The sequence below is a fragment of the Thamnophis elegans genome, chromosome 9, assembly GCF_009769535.1.
Source record: "Thamnophis elegans isolate rThaEle1 chromosome 9, rThaEle1.pri, whole genome shotgun sequence".
NCBI lineage: Eukaryota > Metazoa > Chordata > Lepidosauria > Squamata > Colubridae > Thamnophis > Thamnophis elegans.
In genome coordinates this window covers 59,762,848-59,790,798 of record NC_045549.1, presented here as the reverse complement: position 1 = coordinate 59,790,798, position 27,951 = coordinate 59,762,848, and the positions used below count along the sequence as shown (strand labels likewise).

Below are 27,951 nucleotides of genomic sequence, written 5' to 3'. Positions count from 1 at the left end.
CTGATTTTAAATGGTAGTCAGTATACACACACCTGCCACCAATTAAATTAACTTTGATCAAGCCCTAATGAAAGTGCTTAATTTTAAAGTTTTAGAATTATATACTAGTTAATAATTTGACACAAACATACCCATTTGAAAAATAGCATAAAAATCTGTATAGACAGATGGCAATACAAAAACATTAATCATTAAATTAAAAAAAGTGATTTTAAATATAGAGTTGCAGGGCTATAAATTGAGATAAGTTTAGAGAAAATATATTTTATGATACTAAGCACACAACATAAACTAGAAATTTACAAAATCCTTAAAAAGAACAGATGTTGATACTAGATATTATATTATCCTTCCTCCAAAGACCTGAAAGTACTGTTTGTAGCACTTCTTCCTGCATATTCCTCCCTCACCTCCACCTCTGTAAATTAAATACATTATATAAACTTTGTGGCTTGAGGAAATTTGAACATGGATTTCTCTGTTATTTAGATTGCTCTTCCCTAAGCCTAACTCTTCCAGATGTTGAACTATAACTTCCATAATTCCACAGCACAGATCAATAACCAGGCTGAATGGAACTACAATTCAACAATAACTGCTCTGGCTAAAATAATCTGAACATGGAATCTGCATATGGGCCAATTCACATAAACATGAAACCTAAAGGTTTTTTTTTGGGGGGGGGGGGGAACTAACCTTTTATTAGGCAAACAATCCAGTATTAATATTCAGAGTGATTACAATTCTACTTGCTATTACTCTGCTACGATGCCAGTATTCACAATTTCTCACAAGGTAAATAGAGTTGAAATACAGTAGTTATTTTATTGCTATTTAGGCCTATTTACCTGCAGCAACAAACACATGCAACACAGAATAAGATTCAATGCTCCATCTGACTAGATTATAAAAACACATTTCAGCATGTAATTTACAGTACCTCTGTTGGGGGGGAGGGAGGGAGGGAGGGAGGGAGAGAGAGAGAGAGAGAGAGAATGTGTGAGTGTGAAATGCATCTAGTATCTCACAGGAGATTAAGATTTGCACATTTTAGAAAACAACGTCCCTGTGGCTTATGCCATACTCTACGTCATTGCTACCAAAGGCTGATTGCCATGGAGACCGTTCAACATTTCCATGATAAATATTTAGGTGCACAGGTGTGCATTTGTTCATTTTAGAAATGATACATATAGCACTTAGACCCAAGGAGCAATCTATCTCCATCTCTCTATCCACACACACACACACCATTCATCAACCCATTTTGTTTTATTTGCACCACTTAAGTAGAAATAGGTATAAGCTTTGAGTTTCCAGAATGGCTTGAAGCAAGCAAGAAAAAATATGGCATGGGTTTAAAAGGAGAAAAATAGTTAATGGCGTTTGCAGCAGGATGCATTAATAGATAAGTGTGATTCAGAGAAGAACCTTCTCTGTCTAGCCTGATTGAACAGGACACACACACACACACACATGAGAGAGAGGGGGGGAGGGAGGGAGAGAGAGAGGGGGGAGGGGGAGGGAGAGGGAAAGAGAGGGAGAGAGAGAGAGAGAGGGAGGGAGGGAGGGAGGGAGGGAGAGAGACTCAGTAATTTGTCATTTTGTACCAATCACCTTCAACTGCACTTGTTGAAGGTGCTTGATACCTATAATATGTAACATGTGTGATATTAAGTGAAAAAGAAAGGGTTAAGGTGCCATCTCAGAATGATAAGTAGTTTTCTCTAGATTGTTGAGATGGATATGAAAGTAGAAATCCATAGGTTGGTAATAGCTGCTTGTTCTTCTTGAATAATGTATAATATAAGAGGGCTGTATGGCTGAGCAGTTAAGGTGAGCTTGTCAGCTGGGAAACTGACAGACCCAAGCACCCAATTGGTGAGTGTCAATTACTTGCCCCAGCTTCTATTCACCTAGCAGTTCAAAAGCATGCAAATGACAGTAAATAAATAGGGGCCACTTTGGTGGGAAGGTAACAGTGTTCTGTGCACCCTGGCATATACCATGCTGGCCACACGATCATCAAAGTGTCTTCAGACAATGCTGGCTGGAGATGAGTGCCACCTCTAGAGTCGGACACGACTGGACAATATAATGCTTAATAAGTGATAGCAGAAGAACAAATTATGGAAAATATTCTGAATTACTACAATTAATGCAATTTAGGAGGGAAATAGCCTTCCACATGATATAAATGTATTGATTTATTAAACCAATTTGTATAGCAGCCCATCTTAGAAAATAGCAACTCGGGACAGCAAAAAAAAAGGTAAATAAAAGTTAACAAAATACACGAAGATGTATAAAAACCAGACTAAAACAAAGAATAACAGATAAATGGATTTTAAAAAATAGCTGAATCGCTTCACTAGCTCACCTGTAGCCTGGAGTCTCCAGGTCTGCTGGCATAACCCAGTCATAAGGGACCTTTCGAAGTTCAAATGTGACAAAGATGACCTCACTTCAGAGAAGAAAATATTCCAGTGCAGAAGCCATAGCAGAAAAGGCCTGGCACTTATAGCTTGTCAAATGTAGCTCCCCAGGGGACGGAGCCTGGGGAGGATAGTCGGATGAAACTGAAAAGAGGTGGTCACTCAATTAGTTCCATTCTGTGTGCTGTGCATTCATACAGGGCTCGTATAAATGAATGGATAAGAGAGAATGGAAAACTTCCATGGATCATTCAGAAAATTAAGAATGAATAAAAACAATGGTTGATTGGCGAAAATCATTTTAGAAAAACATTTTTTAAATATATCTATCCAATTATTTATAATGAGTGACTGGAAGGGTAAAAGGCTCTGAATATGGAACACAGTATTTTTGGGAACAGATCAGAGTATGAGAGATGGTAACTATTTACCTAGAGCCGAGGTGGCGCAGTGGTTAGGGTGCAGTACTGCAGGCCACTTCAGCTGACTGTTTTCTGCAGTTCAGCGGTTCTAATCTCACCAGCTCAAGGTTGACTCAGCCTTCCATCCTTCCGAGATGGGTGAAATGAGGACCCAGACTGTGGGGGCGATATGCGGACTCTGTAAACCGCTTAGAGAGGGCTGAAAGCCCTATGAAGTGGTATATAAGTCTAACTGCTATTGCTATTGCTACTCTAATACTAGGTTTAAAAAATGAACTTGGGGAAAAAAAATAAAAGTAACTGAATGAACCTAGAATCATTGAAGCAATAGGATGTGTTCCAATGAAAAACTTTTAATATATTATTTTCCCAACAAAATAAGTAATAGTTTGGTGATACTAAAAATATGTTGGTAAGGCTAATGAATGTATGCGCATTTATGCTGTGTTATTGGCTAAGCATTTGAATCTGTTTTTGTGGATGTTAGCACTAGATGATGTAGCACATGGGATCTGGAGATGTTGGTATCAAAGATGAAGTTAGTTGTGATTGACGTGGACAATGGAGTTGCAATTTATATATTAAGAATGAAAAGAGCTGAAAAGAGCACATGTTTTCTAAAGATGAGCATGTTTTTTAAAGATGGGAGAATGCATGAAGAAAAGATAGTGTGTGAGGGATAAAAATTTGCAAAAATAAAGGAAAACAGCTATGCATAGAAGTTCTTTCTGTCCAATTTGTTATAAGGAATTAAATGTTGGTTATATAAGGAAAAAATAGTGGAATATAACACTAATGGGGATACCACAAAATATGTAATGAAAGAGATTGGTAAATATGAACAGGTGATGAAGTAATGTGGACTGAATACAAAATCAGCAACAGGTATTAAAGAAACACAATGAGGGAATTTGATCATGCAGCAACAATGCAGATTAGATGAATGGATAAATAGCTAGACAGACATATATATATCCAAACACACACACAAAGAACAAATGGGCTGACAGTGAAAAGATGGCTGAGAAATTCATTAAGGAATGGATTGAAAAGATCCTGAAATACAGAAAAATGATAATGTATGAAGTGGTATATGAACATAATGAAAGCACAGAAGCAAGCATAATATTTAAAGTTAGAAAGATATGGAGCAACTAGTGAATAGCACTGACATATTGTAGTTTTAGCTATATTTCCTTTTCTATTTCTCATCTCATGTCTTGAATTTCCTTGGCTTACTATTTCTTTTCTGTGTACAGTACAATTTTGCTTACCTTAAAAGAGAAATGCCTTAGTATTTAGGTATAAAGCATTAAAGTAATCCAACAAATTATTTAAAGTCAGTAGTACTACATTGAGACTACCTGTGGTAGAAATTATGTGACTAAGGTACATTAAATGTCTTCTCAGCTATTAAGGCCATTCAAAAGCTACTTTTACAATCACATATAAGCTCAATGAGGGCAAGTTAACTCCCATTTTCCAACTATTTTTCCATATTACTTTGATTCCCACAGTATCTAGGAACACTTTGTATATGATAACCAGCAGCTGGAACCACAGCTAAACGCTTAATGGGACCCAGTGCAGCTGTGGGAAAGTGGTGCTTTATGGGTATGAGAAATGCCCAAAACCTGTCCACATCTGTGCATTCAGGACCAGCTGCAGTTTCCAAGTATTTTAAAAGGGCAGTTCCATGTAGAGTATTGGAATGCACATGGCCTGACAAAACCGCGCTCGTCAAAATAGCGGTGACAAAACCGCGTCGCTAAAGCCGCGACGTCATCACCGCGACGTCATCACCGTGGCAACAACAGCGCGGCCACAGAAGGGCGCTTTAAAACAGCGCGGCGGCAGAAAGCCGATTTAAATTAAGGTAAGGGTTAGGATTAGGTTTAGGGGTTTGGTTTAGGGTTAGGTTTAGGGTTAGGTTAGGGTTAGGTTTAGGGTTAGGTTTAGGGTTAGGTTTAGGGTTAGGGTGCTGAGTGCTTTGGAAGGCGCGGATTTGCCCTCCACGGTTATGTCATCGCGGTAGGGTCGCCTTTTTCCTTAGCGCTTCAGACGGCGCGGATTTGCCCTCCGCGCTTATGTCAGCGCGGATAAGGGCTTCGCGGTTTTGTTGGTGAACCGGAATCCACACAGGAAGTGACTGAGGTATAAGTTTCCATGAGCAAAGCCTCCCAGTTTAGGAATGGACACAAATTGGTACACAAGACAAATTTGCGCAAAAGTCAGGATGGCAAAAAGAAACGGATTATTATATTGAAGACACTCTACAGTGCTATATAGAATTCTTTGAATAATTTCACTTTGGACTGCCCATCTTTGAACAGCATGGACAGCTTTGCCAACATAGATAATTTTCTCCTTTTAAGCAAAGTGATTGATTTTGAAATACCTGGAGAAGGAGATTAAAGAGAATTAATACAGGGAGAAGTTCTAGAGTTTTGCATCAATTGTTGACAAGTTTGGTCTTCTACATTTTAAAAAGTAAAGTTAAAGATTATTTTAATGAACCTTTTTTCACCATATTTCTAATATTTCTTATTTTGGGAAGCTAATGAAAAAGAATCCATTGGTATCAGAAAGGTATTTGCGGCATTGTCAAATATAGATATATGGAATGCTACAGCAGAGGAACAAAAATGATGAAAGGTAACTTTTTTTTAAGACTTAACAGAAACTCGTAAAGTTGCCTTACAGTAATTAGAACACTTGGCTGAACTACCTATCATTTTCATTGATAGGTACCAACTTTCTGTAATGTAAGATGTTCTGGATTGGATCTGAGCCATCTGCAAAATATTGAAATCATTTTGAAATTGAACAGTTGTTACAGGGTGGCTTTGGCCATTTCCTATTAAAACTACTTATAAAATACTTTCCACAAAACACATACAGCTGTCTTTATCTTTTAGTAAAGAAGCAGGTCTCAGAATGTAATATTTTGCATTATCTCAGAGAAAATAAAATTCTGGGATGCCAAAAAAAGTTGTACAAATAATTGGCATGAACATACTCTCTATAGAAATAATCGTTATTGCAAGCAAGTGTTGGATAAGGCTAAAGGTGAATGCTGTGAAAAGTATAGACTAAAGAAATGTTATACTTTTTAAAAAACATCACTCTTATATTGAAACTTGGTTTTCTCTTTACTTTCTCACATATCAAGAAAATATTAATGTCAAAATATTTTTAGAATTAGGTTGAGAGATATACCCTCAAGACTGCAGTTATAAAAATGCTCAAAAGGGAGAAAAAACGAATTTGGATCTCAAGCAATTCATGGATCACACTTTTCTTACTTTTAAAAATGGGTAGATGTTACCTATAGAGATAGTCCTCATTTACTGACTGCTTGTTCAGCAATTGTTCAAAGTTATAGTTTTTGCTAAAAAAAGGATTTATGACTTGATCCTTGCTCTTTTGACTGTTGCAGTGTCTCTGTACTCACTCTGCCCCATTGTAGATTATCACTTTCTAAACAGAAAGACCAGAGAGCTTAGTCCTGTTCACATGAAGGGTCATTTCAGCAACTAGGAAAGCATGGGTGCCTTGTAACATTACCTCGCCAACTGGACTTGACAAAGGATGGACTTGTCTTTGGTGTCCAACTTTAAATTTTGACCGTTTCTGAAGAAATGTGTTTTCCCTTGATTTGTCTTGTTTTTAAAGATGATCATAAATTCTGGGTGTTCTCTTGGATAAGTACAGTACATATAGAAACACCATTTATTTACTTAAAATTACACTATTATCTGAATAAGATACCAAGTTTAATGTTGGAGATTTATACTTGAATACTGTGTGAAACCCAAAGGTGATTTTCCAAAAGGCAATTGGATTTTACTTTTAGGACTTTGTGGGAAAAACAAAATCCAGCTGCCTCCTGAAAAAGCTGCCTCCTGAACAACCATGGCCTGGATGACTGAGAATCTCCACAGAATAGAATAGAATAGAATAGAATTTTATTATTTGTATGCCGCCCTTCTCCGGGAGGACTCAGGGCGGCGAACAATTCAAGGGGGAAAAAGGGGAACATAAAAAACAAAATACAAATAATAAAAGTAAACAACAGTCGCACAACCATACATGTCGAGAGGGGAGGGAACTCATCACCCCCAGGCCTGCCGGCAAATCCAGGTTTTGACGGCTTTTCGGAAGGCCTGGAGAGAGGTGAGGGTCCGAATCCCTGCGGGGAGTTTATTCCGGAGGGCCGGAGCTGCCACAGAGAAGGCCCTCCCCCGGGTAATAGCCAGGTGGCATTGGCTGGTAGATGGCACCCGGAGGAGGCCAACCCTGTGAGATCTAATGGGTCTGTGGGAGGTAATTGGCAGCAGGCGGTCTCTCAAGTACAGATATACTGTGTGAAATGTTTTAACACTTTCAAGCATATTTGTAAAAAACGGAAATGTAATCACCTCATACTCAACGTATTATTCAACAATTACAGCATCATTTGTTCTGTAACTTTCATCTCTGTCCATCTCTTATATAATATTGCTGTGTGTATCCAGTCACCTTTACCAAAATGAAATTATCCACGTCTAACATTTCACAATAGAGAAAATAATGTAGCATATTACCAGAAAGTGATTTTTATAGCATATTGCAGAGAGATTTGTTTTTTGTTATATTCAATATGTTAAATGTGTTTCAAAAATTAAAAAAAAAACTAAAAAAAAGTTTCATGACTATTTATTACTAGAGCTAAATTTATTTCAAATTGCTTTGTTATAAAACAAGGATATACTTCATCACTGTTTACGTTTATCCAGTACAGGACTACCCACAGATCATCAAGCCTAATAAATCCAGACCTTGATTTCAGGGAACAGAGACAGGAATAAGATGCAGATTATGCTATCAATAAAACAGGTTGTATGTTTAAAGGTAATCTTCTAAAATTCTTAACTCTTCATAATTATTTCATAGAATCTAGTCTCATAATATAAAATAAATTTCTATAATAGTTTGCAATTTAGCTTGTGCATAAAATATTTCATAAAATAAATTGGGTTAATATATATATATATTTTCTTCCTGGTATTCTTCCTGCAAGTGGAAGACCTGCTCTTCCTTTTTCAGATGAACAGAGCATTGATCCATTGGTTGAGACGGGAACTGATCAACCAACTTAAAATTAGTTATCATATTTTATATCTTGCTGTATATTTTGGATGAAAATGCGTGCATGATTTTACCATAATATTACTACTTCTGGATCTTGATTTATGTCTTAAAAGTTCCTCAAATAATTTATGCAACTAAAATTATATGTATGGTTCTCTCCCACATATATGAATATTGCACATAACCGGCCCTCTTCCAAGCAAATCAGCACAAAACAAATCAGACATCATTAACATTATATTTATTTATATTCCAGCTTCATACAAACTGGATAGAAGCATAAACATAGTACATTTCTACCATTTTCAACAAAAATATATAACCAATATGTACAATTATTGTATTAAAAATACAAAAGGGATACAGACTCCACCAATGTCTTTCTAAAAGACATACAGGTACAAGTAGTATCAAAAGTATGAGGAAATCACCAGTAAGTCATACATTCTGCACTTGACATCACAGAGTGAACTGAGATTAGCAGTCCTATGGTCTACAATTACTTAATTCCTATATAACATTTGTGCAACTTGTGAGACAGCTAGGTTTGTTCTGTTTTGCTATATGCACATGAGGTCCATAGCCTATATAATGAAACTGGCAAATGCATATTACATGTAAAATTACAAATGCATAATTGACAATGTGATATATAAGCAAATAGAGAAAAGCTATGATTATAGGAGAAAGAGATTAAATAAAGCACTGACATTGTTCAATACAGTGAAAAACCACTGTAAATTGATCTTTATAAGTTGATACTATTTACTTTTATCTACTGATCAATATGATCAGCTGAATTTAATGAAAAAAAAAATCCAAGAACAGCAGTTCCTCACATTTGAGTACTACTCAGATTGGCAGCCTTCACTTTTCTGGAGTCTGTGCAAAACCAAAAATAACAACAGAAAATAGAAAGGGGGTGTAGTTTCATTTCCAACACTAAAAGGTTCATAGCAGCTGTAAGCAGGCGATTGATACCCACTTGCCTCCTCTATATATGCAATGTTCTGTAAAAGACAATCGTGAATAATTGTTCACTGCAAAAGCTTGCTGAGCAACACCTACTTTCTTCAAAAGGTTCACTATTTTTTTAATGCCAAGCCATTAGCAACACAATTTGAGATTAGTATTAAGGGTTGGCACTGGTTGCGGTGTGTGCTGAATTTCCTTAATACATTTACCCTGATTATTTCTGTCTGACAAAAGCCCATTACTTAGTAAAAGGAGGAGGATGGAAAAAATCATGTAACTATTTTCAGCAAAAGATGATATTGCCATTTGACAATTGAGGACAAATATTTTTCTTCACCATCCTGTATTCCTTAAGGCACAGGAAAAGGACACTAACTTTCTTCACAGATTATTTGCAAGATAGAACCACATCATTAGAGATGCAAAGCAACAAAACCAGCAATTCTGAAATTAATCAACTGTGCTTTGAGTGGAACACTAAAAACGAAGCTTGAAAGGCTGAATCCTTCCTATAAACCGTGCCATTTTTAGCTAACCACATCATCGCTTTAAACAAAAAAAAAAGTAGTCTAGGCTAGCAAACTTTCTTAAATAATACTAAATAATACTGTAGTTAATGCAGGTATAACCTTTTATCCCTCTCCAAATACAATATATATATATATAGAGTAGCAACAAAGGCATTGTAAACAAGAAACAAGCACTGTGTACTTGAAGGATTTCAATACATTTCTTTCTTAATAAAGGCCAAATGCATTTGTCCACTAGTTGATCTCTTCATCACAATCAAGTGAAGTGCTAGGATCATGATTAAGATAGGAAAAAGAATTTAAAATGCTTCCAGGCATGGGAGAGTGCAGCCAAGAGTTATGAGTTGATCTTGGAATTTGGAATGATACTGTGTGATGTGGTAGACAGCGACAGTGATAGCTGAGAGAATGCTGCACTGCGCATTTCAAGCAACACAGTTTGAAAAGTGCCAGGGCAATTTCTTCACAGTATTTCACATGCAAGGGGAGAAGGGTAGGGGGAAGAAGGGGAGAAGAAGCCCATGCTGCTTTAAGGCAGGGAAGGAGGCACAGGTCCACCATCCTTTAATTAATGTTCCAAGGCTCCTATATTAGGGATGTCATCTTGTGCTCTCCTTAAAGTTGGCTTACTTGTAATCCCGAAAGCTCCAATTCTTAGACGGCAGAGACTTGCTCATCTTCTGCAAACACAACATGACAGGAGGAAAATAAAGATAGATATACTTAAAACTTAATACCTCTTGTGTATATATTCTGTGTTCATACTTATCTTCCTTAAACATTGAATTTTGTGGGACTATGTTTTCTTTATTTCCTCTTCACTAAGATACTACATGTTAATTTTAACCTATCAATTAATTTAACTTGACAGGCAATTTGACATTCTCGTCAGAAGTTTTTAAAGTTATATATTTGTCACATACTCTTTTGGTCAGTCTTGTCTTCTAGTGAATAAATGTGTTTTTCTTAGCAATAGTTTTCAGAAGTGATTTGCCATTGCCTTCTTCCTAGTGCTAAAACAGTGACTGGCTCAAACTTTTCCTGCTGGCCTCATGTCTAAGGCAGGATAGAACTCAGAGCTTCTTGATTTCCAGCCCAGAGACTTTAACTGCTACACCACACTGGCATATATTTGGTATTCTTAAATTTGGTTCAATTTAATTATAATCCTGAATTATATATTACAATTGATGTATATCTTTATAACTGGCATCAGGGATTTTACTGGAATTTGACCATACCCAGCTAGTATCGTGGAGCAAAACCAAGAGGGCCACAATTTCTTCAACTTTGCTTTAAATATCTTGGTATAGAAAACAGTGTATTGAAAAATGTCTTCAACATCTGTTCAGAGAAGCTCTTTTTCAACAAAAAAGCTATACACCACATTTAAACAATTATCAACATGTGGTATGAGCTTTCAGCCTTTCAGAAAGGCTTGGAAGAATCCTAGCATATTTGCCAAACAGTTAATAGTCCTATGATCTTTTCCTTCATAAACATATTCAGGCAACAATTTGAGAAATTTTAATGTCAGAGCCTGAGTCATTTTTTTTTGTAGATCCCTTCTAATGCCCTTTGCAATATTATCCTTTTATGATTTTCAAAATGTGATAAGATGTTTACCATCCTCCTCTGTGGAAAACCCTTGAGACTGATAATGAGCAAGATGTGGGTCTGACTCGTTTGGTTTATGCCACTGAGGTTTGTTAACAGGCCTGATAGAGGAATGACCCTGTGATTGCTGCTGTGAAGGTGAAGCTGAAGTCCCAGGAGCTTCATTAGACCGTGCCACCATCCTAGACCTCTGAAGTGCTACGTTGTAATCTGGAGGTTTTCGGGCTGGATGAGAAATTCCTTCTGCAAAATCAATAGGTATTCCTACATAACCCGGAGGGGTTGGTGGTGGTTCACGATAGCGACCCTCTTTTCGAGCTGCAGTAAAATAATACACTATTAGAAATCATTTTAAAATATTTGTGTAATTCATAATACATACTGATATTGACTCTGTATTAGGTTATGTGCAATGTCTTGCAAATCATCACATCCATCATAACAAAGAAGCTTTAAAACAATCCACTGTCACAGTCTTTTGTGTATTTGAACCATCTCCTCTAATTCCCTAACCTTTTTATGATTTTCAAAATGTGATATGTTTATATGAACTTTATTACATAAGCCAGTCAAAAGGCAGTTATGTTTTCAATTTTATTGATTCTCATGGGGAGCCGATCATGGGCTTAAAACTTTTCTATGACGTAAATATCATACACAAGTGTTTAATTTGGCTTAATTTTGCAAGTGTATCTATCTACACAGTTTAGACATTATTTTAATGTATATATATCTTATTTATAAAACACAAATAAAAACATTTTAAGAAATCTACAGAGAAGACAGAAAAGCAATTGACCAGAAGTGGAGATTTAAAAGCATTTTAGAAAGCATTCATAAGGGTAATTCCCAAAGAAATGGTGACATCTGGAAAGATGTCTTACGACTTTAGTACTATAAAAATATAGCTACAAGGCTTCTATGTAATAAAGTGTATTATATCATTAGTTTAATTGTTTAGCAAAAGGCAAATAATACTAAACCAATTTGCAAAGTAAATGTTTTTAAATGTTTATATATTTTCCTCCTTATAACAAGATTCATGTTTGGCCTAATTTTTTCAGCATAATTCAATAAAAGCAGTAAAATAGTTAATATTAAAACAAATGAAGTATATAATTTGAAGTACTCTTCCATAAAATCATTGTTTTTGTTTGTTTTTCAATTCACTAAACATTTGAAGTGGTGTTTTTTTTCTTCAAGATGCACAAAGTAGAAGTAATAAGTATTTGAACTGTCATAGAATGCAAATTGAATTGGTATCTGGATAAGCTAAAAGACAACTTAAGTCCTTTTGTGAGGCGGGAGAAATGAAAAATCAATAAATTCGGACAAAGTTAGCAAAGAAGGCATTGTAATTATTGAACCTCATTGTATGTTCTACTTTGGCACATTCCAGATTCCCCACTCACTGTACTTTTTTTAACATAAAAAAATTGTTTGTGTATGTGTGTGTGTGTGTGTGTGTCCGGGGGGGGGGGGGGGGGAGAGCTGGCACATTGCAAAGGATTCTAGCATCATTTATGTTTCTAAGACCATAACCTTTCTTGGGCAATAAACCGATCCATTTGCAAGTCAGCTCAATTGTCAGAAAAAGGACAAAATTTACAAGGAAACATTGTGGTGCTTAACTTGATATTTTGTTAAAGAGAAAGCCCCCTATTCCCCCCCCCAGTCATTTTATGAGAACATCAACATGGTTTCCAAATTCCAAATATCCCAGTCAGCCAAAAGCTGAGTTGGTTTAATTATATGTCCACACAGTCAAGTGAAATTATCAGTCTACTCGGAATGAGAGGAATGCTTACTGTTCTCAACTAATTTGATTTAATTGGGTCACTACAACAACTTTGGATGATGCTGAAAGTGGACTTAGGTAGAAGCTATAGGCTAGAGTAGATCGGGTGGGAAGCAGCAACTGTGCTTAGGAAATTCATCTTTTCCATAACTCTTAATATTTACACACACAGTCTTTATAAGTGCGTATTGTTTTGTGCAAATGAACTTTATAATTTGGCTTTAGTAACATGATGATTATGATGACAATGACAAAAGCAGTATCTGCAACAGAAAGCATTATTTTTCACAGTGCAAATGATTTCATGGAAAAAAAAGAAAATACGAGACAAAGGTTATAACCTCTGGCTATATTTTTAAAAAGCCTAAAGAAAAATATCTATAAAATAAATTCATAATAAATTTGTAGGATATTTTGTGAAAAACAAAATTAAACTTACCAATAAGACCCTTTGTATTACTTGTTGGCATAGCTATATGAGCTGGCATAGGAACCGGCTTTGAATCCTCTGTTGTTATAGATGTTATGCTACTGGATTCAGCTTCAATTGATACATCTTTCCCACCCCTCCGTTTTATGGTACCTGTATCACCTTCAGAGTCCTCTCCCCAGTATCCTGTGGAGGATGCCCAGCTTGCTCTGGACTGTGCTTGATCAAGGCCCTCCCTACCTTGACTCTGCCTGCCATACTTTGTGCCTTGATCGGAGAACATCAATGGGTCCATGTGACTGCCTGAGGCCCACAGTCCTGTCACATCGCCTGAATTATCGAAATGAACATGTCCAAAAGGCAGAGTTTCCCAACTTCGCTGATGTTGTATTGTCTGTATGTTGTCATGGGAACCACTTGAGCAAGAAGTCCAACTGCCTCGGCCACTATCTGCTGCATCAAGTGATGCCCGATCTCCCTGGTCCTGTGATAGTTCCTCCGTACTTGGAGAAGAAAGCATGGTTGCTGCAGCATAGAACCCTCTGTTTTCTGACAGGGCTGCATAGGAGCTAAAAGTGCACAGCAATGAAATAATTAGTCACTATAACATAACCCAATGATGTAACCAATAGTGACCGGTAGAAGACAAATTTTATACTTTTTGTTTTGATTTCGATTTTGATTTATTAGGATTTGTATGCCGCCCACTCTCGAGAGACTCAGGGCGGCTTACAGATAAAAACGGGGAGGGGGGACATATAAAAATTAAAAAGAACAGACATTAAAATTGCACAACATTCATATAGCTTAGAATGGGGCTGGATAAATCAATAGCCCCAGGCCTGCCAGAACAGCCAGGTCTTAATGGCTTTGCGGAAGGCTGGAAGAGTAGTAAGGGTCCGGATCTCCATGGGGAGATCGTTCCATAGGGACGATCCCCTGAATACATTAAAAAATTATTTCTCTTTCTTATATTCTGCAATTATACAAAGCATTTTAATCATTACAGATACAGGTAGTCCTCAACTTAAAACTATTCATTTAGTGAACGGAGTTATAACAGTACTGAAATTATGACTTTTCGGATAGTTTTGTACATTTACAGCCATTGCAGCATCCCCAGGGTCACATGATCAAAATTTGGGCACTTGGCAACTGACATGTATTTATGACTGTTGTACTGTCCAAAGATCTTGTGATCACTGTTTGTAATCTTGCCAGTTGGCTTCCGACAAGCAAAGTCAACGGGAGAAGTCAGGTTTACTTAAGGAATGCATGGTTCACTTAATAATTGAACTGATTCAGTTAACCACCCTGGCAAAAATGGCCATAAAATAGGGCAATATTCACTGAACAATTGCCTTGATTAGCAAGGGAAACTTTGGGCTCAATTGTGGTCATAAGTTGAAGACTATTTGTACAGTAATGTTCAAATACTTGCAACTAAATCTATCAGAATCAATGCTATTTCAAGTAAGACAAGTTTGGGTTTTCATCTTATTTTTTTTTCCAGAGAATAAGAATATAAATGAAATAAATAAGAAAATATTCAAATCTAGTAAAATAACATATCAGTCTTACAACATACATAGTATGGTGATACATGGATAAATAGATTCATTGATAGACAGACACACACACACACACAATTTTCAGGTTTTATGACCCTAGGAAAAGGAAAAGCTTCTTCAACCATTGCCTAAAGGATCTAGTTATATTTATATTCTGATCTGCTTTGAAAGATCTTTTAGATATTGAACCACAACTGTGTGAAAAAGTCCTGCACGCTTTCAGTTTTAAGCTCTATTTACATGTTTAATCAACTTTTCACTCATAAAAAACACACAAAATTAGTACTTTGATGAAAATTTCTGTAGTCGGATTGAGATGCATAATTTTTATTAATATAACCAGTCTTTTTGAGTGAGTTTATGTGCTAAAACAAACACAACTTGAATTTTCGAGAATGTTAGGATCGAAAGTAGCCAATCAGCAGCGAGCTTTGGCTGACCAATCAAAATGCACAGAGGCTAAATCTATGAGCCAATCAATGTTGTCATATGCTCTGACTATAAATATGCATGAAAAGCATTGAGAAATTTAATTTAGCTCTGGCTGTGGGCAAGGATGAAGGCCTTTGCTTTCACCAGTACTGAGCAGAAGCATCATATCATTGTCCTTCATGAAGAGGGTTACTCCTGTACAGAAATAGCCTTGAGTGTGAAATGCCATTGCACCACAGTGAGCAGAGTGGTTGAAAAATACCAAATAACTGGTTCAGTTGATGACAGGCTCTGCTCTGGAAGACCAAGAAAGTCGACAAAACAGCAAGATCGGGCTCTGCAACGCATTTTGATGGCTGACAGGAAGCTCACCTCACCTCAGATTACAAGAATTTGGGGTGAAACATGTGGTGTAAAAGTGTGCACAAGCGTGCGTTACAGACCGCTTGCCAGAGGGCTCAAAGGCTGCACGGCTCGAAGTAAACTTTTGCTTATAGACGCTCACCGCTCTCGTCAACGTGCTTGGGCCAAGAAGTATGCCAAGTGGACCAACGAACAGTGAGCCAATATCATCTTCAGTGACAAAAGTAATTTCTACTTGACTGGGAATCAGTGCAATAAGTATGTCAGAAGATTTCCAGCTGAAGAATTTAGGCCGTACTGCCTGAATCTGTGAAGCGTCCATTGCACGTGATGATCTGGGGCTGTATCGCTGCTTCTGGTATTGGTCGGATAAAAATCGTGCAGGGAATCATGAATTCCAAGCAGTATGTTGAAGTCCTGGAAAAGACCATGCTTCCTTCAGCTCAGCAACTTGTAGGGAAGGACTTTTACTTCCAGGATGACAACGCTCCTTGTCATCGAGCCAAGTCCATCCAGTAGTGGATTTAAGATTTTAAGATTTTATTAACATTTATAGGCCGCCCTTTTCCCTGAGGGGACTCAGGGCGGCTTACATAAAATAGGGAGGGGGGGAGTACAAAACAATAACAAAAAACAATACATGAGAGTAAAATAGTACACAACATTCATTCATCATCCGGGTGGGGACAGATTGTGGTCTTTATCCCCAGGCCTGACGGGATAGCCAGGTCTTAAGGGCTGTGCGGAAGGTCTGGACGGTGGTGAGGGTACGAATCTCCACGGGGAGATCGTTCCAAAGGGTCAGAGCTACTACTGAAAAGGCTCTCCTCCGTGTGGTTGCCAGTCGACACTGGATGAAGAAGTATAGTGTTCAACTCCTGGATTGGCAAGCTCAGAGCCTGGATTTGAACCCAATTGAGAACTTGTGTGCCAAGATTGGTTGCAAAATAAGCAAGAAGCATCCGAGGACCAAGCAGGAACTGACTGAATCCATTATTGCAGCCTGGCACCACATTGTCACCAAAGATCATGTGCAAAACAGTCTATGCCGAAGCGATGCTGTCTGATGATAAGGAATAAGGGCTGGCCAATTTCATATTAGTAACTCTGTTTACTTACCTAAACAGTCCTTTTCAGGGCCACAAAAAATAAAAATGTTAACAAAAGACTAGCGTCAGCCTTAGTAATTACACCATGTATGCCACTGGGTATGCATCAGTTAATCTGTTTTCATAGTCATTGTAAGCATGTATTGTAGGCATGCAAGAAAATTCACAATCCCCATCCAAACAGCACCAAATTGCAAAAAGCTTCTGCTTTTCACTTAAACCACTAGTATTTATTTAAATATAACTATATTTGCATAGCAGTTTGCATAAAATATCATAAAATCAATGGCCTATCCAAAAAATGTCATAAACCGAAAACCATAAACCATAAACCGTGCAGGACTTTTTCATACAGCTGTAAAATTGTAGCAGAGAGAAGGGCTCAAGAGTGGAATTAGTCTGGACTAATTAAGTAAACACAAGAGGGCAGGATCCGACACCCCCCCCCCACATACATTTGAGCCTTATCTAATAATCTTCACCAGGCAAAAAGTGCTGGCTAGGTATATTCCTGTGAAATAGGCATAAAACAATAAAGTAGCAAGTTTGAACTCCACGTCTCTGTCTGGTTGTTCATGCCTGACAGTTGATCTTTATTACAGATCTTATAGGTTTAATTTTATAAATCATACAGTTCAATCTTACATTTCAGATCAAGTCACCAACAAGCAAAATTGTTGAAGTCTTATGTATTCAAAACCTGATTCAAAGAGCGGAATAATAAAAATCACATAGAAAACTTAAACAAATTTAAGAGATGAACATCATACCCTAAACTGTACTGATCTGGTTCAACCATGGCTCTTCTTTCAATCCTGCCCACTCCAAGATTAGTCTCGACAATGCTGACTGAGTGCCTCTGTCTTCTTTCATCTTGTAGAGATCCTGACATGGAGTCAAAAGAAGAATTGCTGACAATGCTAGATCGGGAAGAAATTTCACTGTGACCAGAGTCGGAGAAGTTATCCACTGTGCCACTAGGAGCCAGCATGTAACCTGCAGGAAGAATAGTTTAATTACTTAATAAAACTTTCCACAATTTTTATAAAAAAGTGAACAAAACAAATTCAAATAACTTTTTATTCCAAAAACAAATAAAGTACAATGGAATATTGATAACAACTCATTTCTAAGATGCTGTGTTTGAAAAGAATTTATAATGGAAGCAACTGTCTCTTCATTATCAAACATTGTTTACTTGATTTTTGGCAACATATTATAGTTTTGGCAACTAATGATTATGACTTGTTAACTGTTACTATAGCTAACTATGAATAGAGAAGAGAGCATGTGAGAATTTTAAAATATTAATATATTTTATTGTATATTATTATAAAATATAATAAATTTTAAAATATTTAAATATTTAAAAAAATTAAAAATGTAACTAATATACATTTTCTTGGAGAGCTCTGGGGTGAGGTGGGAGGAGAAGATAATTGTGAAGAAGCATTAGAAATTGTGTCTTCTGCTTGCTTCTTGTGGCGGTCCAAACTTCCTTCTTCAGAGAGTGAAAGAATTTTCTTTAAAGCTTGTGGGGAGTTTATGCCTTAAAAGGAAAAAGGAAAACAAACTTCAGATATATATATATACACTTTCCTCAGTACTTGTATATTAAGGCACCTCATGGACCTTTCAAATGTAACATTAATTATGTTTTAACTCACCATTTCTTCGTATAGCTCATTACCCATTTAAATTTATCTTCACCACCCTGCCATGAAATTGTGCAAAACAGAGACAGAAGAATGGCCCCCAAATCTCAAAGTATATGACACTCTTGCTAATGTCAACTAATGCCAATTCATAAATTATTATGATTCAGAAGAAACAACTGATATGTACAGTTCATCATAGTAAAAAGGTAAGCTTGAATAAAATACATGCCAATAATAACCAATTCACTCTCCAGGTAAAGAGAGGATATTATCCACATATGCTCTGGATGGTTGTTCCTCATCAGTGGTGGGTTCTGGATCCTGTTGCAACCGGTACGGTTGCAACAGGGCCCGGCATACTCCACATGAACCACGCACATGCATCTTACCATCCAGCGATGCTCCAGTTGCTCAGTGGAGCGTCATGCAGGCGCTGTACGCGCTATGTGCGTGTGCGGAAGCCGAAGAGTTTAAAGACAGGTAAGGAGTGCAGGTGGGTGGGCGGGCCCTCCGGAGCACCGTACCGGAATGGTACCCGGTGCTCCGGGCAGGCTCCAGTATGCCTGTACCGGGGCATACCACCTGCAACCCAGTATTGCTCCTCATGAAGAGAAGAGACTGAGGGACTGCATTTTTCCACCAGCTTGAGCACCAAGAGAAGATGCGATTAGTCATCTTGCTCCCAACCACAGTGGAGACATTAAGTTCAAAGACCTTGCTTTCTAATCACTTTTGGAAATTGCTCATCAGCTACTATTAGAGACATTTGGACTGACAAGTTTAAAAATGCTGGGTGAGTCAGCTTTTAATAATGAACAAAAAACTTTAATCATAAACTAAAAAAAAATTAAATAATCTGAAAGAAACATCAAAAAGCTAAATAAGATTTTGATCCTAGAAAATTATAAAAAGATTAAGGGTCCAGATAAAATTGGAATAGTGAATCATTTACAATAAATTTTTGGAATTAATTATAAAACATGAACAGCTTCTTATGGGAAATAGATCGTGTTTTGGTTGTTACAAAACTGGGTCCTTGAAGGGATTAAAGATTTTAGATAGACAAAAGATATATAGATTTGCAAGATGGTGCAAAATGTTCTAACTATAAAAATACTTAATTTTTTTGGGGGGGGGGAGATGGAATAAAAATATAATAGTCATAATATCAACAATGTCATTAATGATGCCTACTTTTATGAACAGATTTTGTACAAAATATGTTATTGAAGAAATGTGAGATGCAGAACAAACTTTGTCTGACAAGAGAGAGATAATATTGAAAGTAGATTTAAAACTGACAATCCAAGAAACTAATTTGGAAAAATACATTTTATTGGATCTACAAAAAAAATTGGCTGAATTTTAAAATGGAAATACAAATGACAAACCAAAAAAGTGACCTAGGTAAGTTTCCTACTAGCTTAAAAAAAGAGACACTTTTTAAAACCTTGAAGATCTCTATGTGATGGAAAGAAGAAAACATAAAGAACAATAAAATGCTATAACAATATTTGAATGAAATAGATTGATATGATTAGAATTAAATGGGAAGAATATAAAGTTGGTTTATTTGATCGAAGTTAAAATAAGATATGTTGTTCATTCTGGTTACCCTTTATGGACTTTCTGCTGACTGAACGACTGAAAAGCTGTTGCTATTTATGAATCTCTCATAGATAAGAGATGGGATATGGAATGAAGCAAAAATATTTGTAACATTATAAGGTAAAAACTTACTAAATATGTTTATGCTTGTGATGAAGTTATGAAATCACTTCTTTATACACTTTTTCTTTATTATAGTCTTGTTTTTCTTCTCTTTTTTCTTTTTCACTATTCTTTTCCCTCCTTTCTATTCTCTTTTCTTTAGGTTTAGCTTGTATTAGATTTTACTATTATTAGCAAAATTCTTAATAACAATTGTACATATTTTTATTTGCAAAATTATTTAATTTTTTGTGTGAGAATTTGTTTTCCTCCAAAACAAAATTCTCTCTACAACTTACCAAATGGTGGGAGATCTTTTACTGGTACTTTCTTACGAGAAGGATAAAGTGATACGGCAGGAACCTGTAAAACCTGGTTTGCTTTGGACTGTTGTTGCTGCTGAGCCTTCTGCTGCATCCCTGACCGATGTGTTACTGGGGACGTTTCAGCTTTTCCAGATCGTTTGTCCCCTGGAGTTTTGGGTACTTAAGTAAAAAACATAGCATGACATAGATTAAGATGATAATTGTAGTTAGAATCTTTGAATTGAGTCTATTGACAAATGGTGTTGATATCTATTTTAAAAAATAAAATATAATCTGTTATCAATTCTAAAATATTCCTTATTCAACTGAAAGACAATATCATTAAAAATATAGTTTAAGGCATGAAAACATAAGATAGTAAAAACAAAAGTATAAGTAATTATAAGTACAATCTGCATTGGTATACAGTAACCAGTTTGCTAATGCAAACAGCCTAATCATAAAAAAAAAATATTAAATGGCAAAAAAACCATTTAAATTTATTTTCATTTATTTATTATTTGTAACCTTCCGTAAACTTACATACCTTAGGAAAGATTAGATTCAATTAAGAAATTAACATTTTAAAAAATGAAGTATTTTAATAAATAAAACCCAAATGTTTATGAATAGCCAGACCTGAACTTAATGCCAAATAAAACTACTATTAGTATAAATTGATTTGGGTGCAATTTATCTGTACCCTAATAGCTATTGCGGTACAGAAAAACATAATTCAGGATACTGTGATTTTGATTTTAAACTTATTTCATCCCTGTCATTTGGGTTAGTAATAGAGAGCAAAAAACAACACTTACATGTATTGCTGGCTGGTTCACACTGCAAGGACAGTGCCTGGAGACTTTCTTCATCCATTTCCAAGTCTAGGTTAGAGAGATACTGTTTGACTTTTCGAGCCATCTGGGCATCTTCATATAGCTTTTTGGCATTCAGAAATGAGCTGCGACGCACCCGTTTTTTGTGTCCACCTGTTTGTGCAACATCAAGTACTGCTGTGTTTGTACTGCCTTGGCTAAGAGACCTAGGATAAAGGAAGATAAGTCTGAAACTGAGCTCATCGCTAAATCATTTAAAGAACTATAAACATGCAAAGTTCTTCATGAAGTCAGTCTACGGTGAAAGCTCACATGCCTCATTCAGGTAAGTCATACAACTAAAATAAAGGCTAAAAATCAAGAATTTTAAAATCACATTTTAGTTATAAGTCTGTGCATATCTTCATTAAAATATATCCATAATACCTATTCTGCTCAAAATAAAAAATAATGAAATTCTACCTCACTGGGAAATGATCTGTACTAATTCTTCACAATAATCTATTTCAAAAGCAGTACTAGTAAATAAAATGGGCTCATGCATAAAAATGTCCCTAGAGATCAAATTTCACTGAAGCTTAATGTCAAATACTTTTAAATATATATATATATATATTTAATAAAACATTTAATTTGTTGCAAATACTATAACAAATATCTCTCCTATTTTATTTTCACCAGTTGAAATGAATTTCTTGTTATATAATAAAGATTCTTATTAGTTAATAAGGAAACAACATGCAGGTTTGGATGTTTTTTTGTATGGGAGTTATATCTAAGTCGTTAACAGCAAAAATGAAGTTTGGTTTGAATGAAGACTGATTTGAAGAAAGATAATTTAGTTAGTTGAGCTGTAAAAAGCACTGTATTTAAAATGTAATTCACACAAATTTGGAGAGTGTTCCTAATTTCTGAGACACGTCTAAATTTATTTTTGACATAACTGACATAACCACCATCACATAATCCAATTTTGGAACACAATTCCCATTAAATGGGACTGCTAAATCAAGCAAAGTGTTTCATGACTTGTAAAGTTTCACAGCTCTTACATTTATTATGACATCAAGCAAAAGAAGCACTAGGATTAAATTTGATGTAAGTAAAAAAGTGTTATCAAAAATAAGTGCTAAGGCATCAGAAAATTAAAGAGAAGCAAGAAAAGTACAATGCAGATGTTCAAGAAAGGAATGGCTGCCTGTATTGTTCTCTCCAGCCACTTACCCCAGACTCCTCCATTTCTTCTTCCTGCAAGTGAGAGCCATGAATATTGAAGCATGGATTTAACGAAGAGACAGAGAAAGATTATAAGCTCAGAAGAAAAGAGTCAGACTTCAGGACAAGCTGTAAAAGACATCCCAGAATAGCCTTCTCTCAGGCACTTTTTTAGAACAATTAACAATTGTATATCTTTGATACTGGATAGGGGCCATGCTGGTTCTGAATGTGCTTTGACCTCCCTACAGAACAAACGCCATCTTCCCATACAACAAAGCAATAAAACCTGATTCAAAATTTTGGGATAGCTTTTCATTGGAAAATAAATTTTTGGACTTCTATTTAACAAGTAGTTCACATTTCCTTGCCTTCCTGGGCAAGATACCACTAACAATATAAAAGGCTTTCATGAAATCAAGTGGAAGAGATTTATGTTGTACGGCAATATTTCTTCCCCTACTCATCTGGCTTGATAAAAAGGTATATAAGATAGTGACTTATTGTATACTGCAATTTGACAGTCTTTTATTGTTGTTAATCAAGAATCTTACATTGTCTGCTCTCCTTTCTTGCTTAGAACACAAAAAATGGAACCTGCATGGACAGTCATCTTTATGTATACCAATATGTGAGTATTCTTTTCTTAAATTACTTTAAAACTCATACAGGCTATATGCTGTAGTAGTTGCATTTTGATCAACCGTGGTTCATCATGATATTTGATAAATCCAAGAATTCAAAAGTAGTTCTGAAACAAAAAAAACCCCTCAAGCTCGATTTGGTTAAAATTAGTCAACATTAAACTTCAGATTCAATCTGAATGCAATGTCATTGCATTGTTTTATTTTTCTTTCCTTCTCTTTCTTTGCCCTCTTCTTACATAATCATAAAGCATGATTATAATATTATGAACTAAATTCCAAGCACAATTGATGATGTTTTCTTAATACTTAAGAGGGTTTTTTTTAAAAAAAAAATCCTCTTCTTTCCCCTCTGTGTAAATTGCTCAGGTACCTTATCCACTCCTTTCCCCACTATAATACTAGTTCTGAATTGCGCCTACATCTGATCAACTGAGAATGATAAAGGATTTGACATGGAATATATGAAATATATTGAATAATCACAATTTCTTAAAATTGCTTGCACTGAATTCATTGTGTCAAAATAATTATCTAATTGTCCTGAATAAACATGTGTAGAATTTCATCCAATTGTTAGAAAATGTGTCATGGTAATACAACAATCTGAGTGCTTATGCTGAAGTAGTCATAATGAGAGAATCACAGATAAAAATCAGAAAGAAGGCAAACCCTGAATACTAATTTCTAAATGGTAAAGGGTTGAACTATTACATATAATGATTACTGAACATGTTGGATTAAGGAGTCTGATGTGAACCTCAAAAGGGCAAGTACATTACTTAGAAATGCTAAAAAGACCATAGCTTATTTCAGATTGATAAATACAAGATTATGTAAAAAAAATGCAGTTATCCAAGAATTTTCCAATTCTTGATGTCATTTACAATTCATGTTTATTAGTTATGTAAATTAACATCATTAATTAGCATGATTACAATACAGTATGCTTGCCTCTTATTATTTAGTAAATAGTTTACTATATATTTTAACTAATTTTCTGTTGGTTTGCATACTCACCGAGTCCTGAACATTAAAGCAGGATCCATATTAACGGAAGCCATTCGACCCACATGGCGGATCTCTTTTGCAATCATTCTTAATTTCTCAAAATTGACCAAACCTTCCACCTTGGAATCATTTCCTGTATTACAAAATAATTATTGGCAAAAAACTATTCATTTTTTCCATTTGTTGTAAAAACAATTGACACACTTCAGCAGAATGCTGAACACATGGTAAGTACCTGATGTAATTTCAACTTACCTTCATGAAGAAATGTAAGATCCTTTTTTATTACAGGGAACAATGGAATAATGGGGGGCTGTAGATTCTGACTATTCAAGACATTGCGGTATTTTGCCATGTTTCTAGATGGATCAAATAGGTCCTGAAGATCTTGAAACAATTTCTCGTATTTGCTTGGAAGTTTTTCCCACGTGGTTCGTAATCTTGCAACCGGAGCTAAATTCAGACCACTAAACAATATTTTTAAAAGGTTTTTGAAATTTGCATGTGCACCACTCATATTCAGTTTGTTAAGCAAGAATTAAATTAATTCATTTAACATAAAAATGGCTGAAAATCAGACAATAGCGAAGAAAGCCTTTCAAGAATTTAATCTTAAAATAAAAGCAAAAATCTTCAAACACTATTGAGTTAAAGGACAATGAAAAGATAATACAGTATTTATCTTTTTCTAAACATTCTCCCATTTTATAACACTGCTACAGTACAAAGTAATACAATACAAAGATGTGACAATGATTATTATAAAAAACTCTCTGGGCTTCTGTCATTGCCTTGATATTTGACATTCAGCCTTCATTTCAATAGACAGTGATTTGGCTAAAATATAGGTAGCCTTCAATTACAACCACAACTGGGACCAAAATTACTATTGCTAAGCAATGTGGTCATTAAGTGAGTCATGTTCTATTTTATTATTTTTGTCATGATAGTTAAGCAAATCACCATGGTAGTTAAATGAATGACAGTCATTAAGTGAATCTTCTTCCTCTATTGAGTTTGTCAGAAATTAGCTAGCTAGGAATGTTGCACATGGCCAGGATGCTTCAACCATCATAAATACCATGCCGGTTTTTAGACATTTGAATGTTTAGCATTGACTCCAGGGACCCTGCAAGAGTCATAAGTATGAGGACTAGTTTTAAAGACTTTTCCAGTTGCATTGTAACTTTGATTATTCAGTGACTGATTATAAGCCTAGAACGACATGTACTCAAACAAAAATGCCTGAATTAAGTATCCTAACATCTTTCAATAGTATTAAGGTATGATTAGCAGTTCAAAATTGAATGTTTTCATATTTAATTATAATAATAAGGGGCAAGACAGATAAGAAGGACATCTCAGTATAAACTCACTGTACCATGTTCAAACTTTGACACTTAAGATTTTAAACCATAAAACATATTAACTGTGGAGAGCTAGTGTTAAACATATATTGTGTATAATTTAAAAGATTATTTTTACAAAATGATGTACTGATGATAGGAAAGGTGGACTTATTAACATAAGGCAAAAACTGCATCCAGTGTTGGTCACTACATTACAAAAAAGATGTTGAGACTTTGGGAAAAGTGCAAAGAAAAACAACGAAGATGATTAAAAGCCTCAGGACAAAAGCATATGAAGAACAGTTGCAAGTGGTTTGGCTAGTCTAGACAAAAGAAGGATTGGGGTTGACATGATAGACGTATTCCAGTATCTGAGGGGCTTCTACAAAGAAGAGAGGGTCAACTTATTTTCAAAGCACCAGAAGGCAAGACAAGAAACAATGGATGGAAACTAATCAAGGATAGAAGTTACCCAGAATTAAGGAAAAACTTCCTAAGAAATTTTTCTTAGGAAAAACTTCCTAAGAACAACTTGCCTTCAGAAGTTCTGGGGGTGCTTCATATCTGGACGTTTTAAAGAAAAGATTGGACAACCACCTGTCTGAAATGGTATACTCACCTGCTTGAGTGGGGTGGTCGTGGACTAGAAAACTTCCAAGGTCTGGTTCCAGCTCTATTCTGATAAAGGATGGATGCACTATCCCCATCCCACTCTTGCCAGAGATCATCTACAAGCGCAACCAATACCATTTCTGTCCCATAACTCATATAAAACCTGACTAAAAGGGGTCCAGATAATCCATTTCATTTAGGACCCCCTGGAAGGGCAATGCAACTTCTTTTTTCTTTTACCTTCCTTAGAAAGGGGAAGTGAAAAACTGGACAAAAATTGCCCAAACAGGTTAGATCTGATAGTTTCTTGAGAAGGTAATGGACCAAGAGATCCTTAAATGGTGCCGAGTACACTCCCTCCTGCAGGGATTCATTATTCATGGCTGGACCCACCTGCAGGGCACCATCCTAGAAACTTTCATCAGTCAGGAAGGACAAGGACTTAATAATTAGGTAATTGTGTTGATAGCTGCAAGAATCCTGTCCACCTCTTTAGGTCCAATAGGGTTAAACCATTCCCAGATAATCAGGCAAATCAGTTTCCCAGTCATCTCCAAAGGGCCTGCTCCATGTTTGGCCTCAAACTGAGAATGGATCCAATCAATTTTATCTGACAGGCGATTGGCAAATTTCTGTACTGCCTATACTGCCCTGCAATATTTTGAGTTCTACTTCCCAAGGGCTGTCGGATGACAGATACAGTAAGCCTGGAGAAATAGTTTGCTCCGGAGCTTTTCCAATATTCCTGCAATGTATGGAATGACAATGCTGCTTCATTTATAACAATAAACAAACAATAAACAAAGCAACATTGTCATTCCATATGTTGCAGAAATATCGGAAAAATCAGGAGGATCTTCAGCCAACACAACATACAGGCACACTTCAAACCCAAGAATGCAGTAAGGCAGAAGCTTGTCCAACCCAAAGATAAAACACCCAGACACAATCTGAGCAACATGATATATGCAATACAATGTGGGGAGCCATATGCAGATCTATAGATTGGGGAAACAAAGCAACCACTTCAGAAACACATGGTACAATATAGGAGAACAAACCCATCAGGACATGATTCAGCAGTCCATCTGCATTTAAAAGACAAAGGCCACTTTTTTGAAGACAGCAAAGTCCACATTTTGGACAGAGGGACCACTGATTTGAAAGAAGTGTCAAAGAGGCCATCTATGTCAAAATTGAACAGAGTGGGAGAGACACATCATCTATCTCCAGTCTGCAATACACTTCTTTCAACAGTTCCAAGTAGGGTTCACACCCATTTGCACTACTCAGATGAACCTCCTGGTGGCCTCAATGACTTTCTGAAAGAATGCAAATAACCAGCTTTCTGCAAGGAATATAAATCCTTCCATTCCCCACCATCCAGTCAGAACTGAAGCACCTTTTTGGATGAGAAGTGAAATGTCTTCAAAAAAAAAAAAAAAAAAAAAAAAAAAACCAAGAAAGTCCAGTTGCCTCTTGAAAAGCACCTTGGGGAGAAGCAAGGGCACTAGTCACCAAAGACAGATCATTTGAATAGGTCCTGTCTCCCCTCAGGAGGTGGCAGCATTGGAAAATCTCACAGCCCTCAGCACATGGTCTAACCATAACAGTGGATGATGACTGATCCCTCACCCAATTATACTGCCATTGCTATGACAAGAAAATCATATCTGGAGTGAGACCACTGTCTTGAGTCAGGACTTGATGATCTGGGATAGGCCCAGGAACTGATATCTACCTGAGAAATAGCTATTTTTGGATGATGGAAAAAAGAAATAAAACTAGTCACTGCT

At 36.2% G+C, this 27,951-nt stretch overlaps 1 protein-coding gene across 5 annotated transcripts in view; it reads right to left on the bottom strand.

Moving 5' to 3' along the window:
• The window catches only part of RAPGEF2 (Rap guanine nucleotide exchange factor 2), a 205,849-nt gene that overhangs the window by 34,670 nt on the left and 143,228 nt on the right, over positions 1 to 27,951 (bottom strand). For 2 of the 5 annotated variants that reach the window (XM_032224677.1, XM_032224679.1), the window contains 10 exons: positions 24,450 to 24,661; positions 24,204 to 24,327; positions 22,549 to 22,572; positions 21,307 to 21,530; positions 20,483 to 20,668; positions 18,212 to 18,364; positions 17,586 to 17,811; positions 13,350 to 13,909; positions 11,122 to 11,430; positions 8,215 to 10,175 (listed from right to left, as the gene is read on the bottom strand). In XM_032224677.1, coding sequence (XP_032080568.1) covers positions 10,150 to 10,175; positions 11,122 to 11,430; positions 13,350 to 13,909; positions 17,586 to 17,811; positions 18,212 to 18,364; positions 20,483 to 20,668; positions 21,307 to 21,530; positions 22,549 to 22,572; positions 24,204 to 24,327; positions 24,450 to 24,661 — 2,044 coding nt within the window. In that variant the 3' untranslated portion in view covers positions 8,215 to 10,149. Of the gene's footprint in view, positions 1 to 8,214; positions 10,176 to 11,121; positions 11,431 to 13,349; positions 13,910 to 17,585; positions 17,812 to 18,211; positions 18,365 to 20,482; positions 20,669 to 21,306; positions 21,531 to 22,548; positions 22,573 to 24,203; positions 24,328 to 24,449; positions 24,662 to 27,951 lie in introns of those variants that run through there. The other 3 variants (XM_032224678.1, XM_032224681.1, XM_032224680.1) reach the window with 3 other exon arrangements.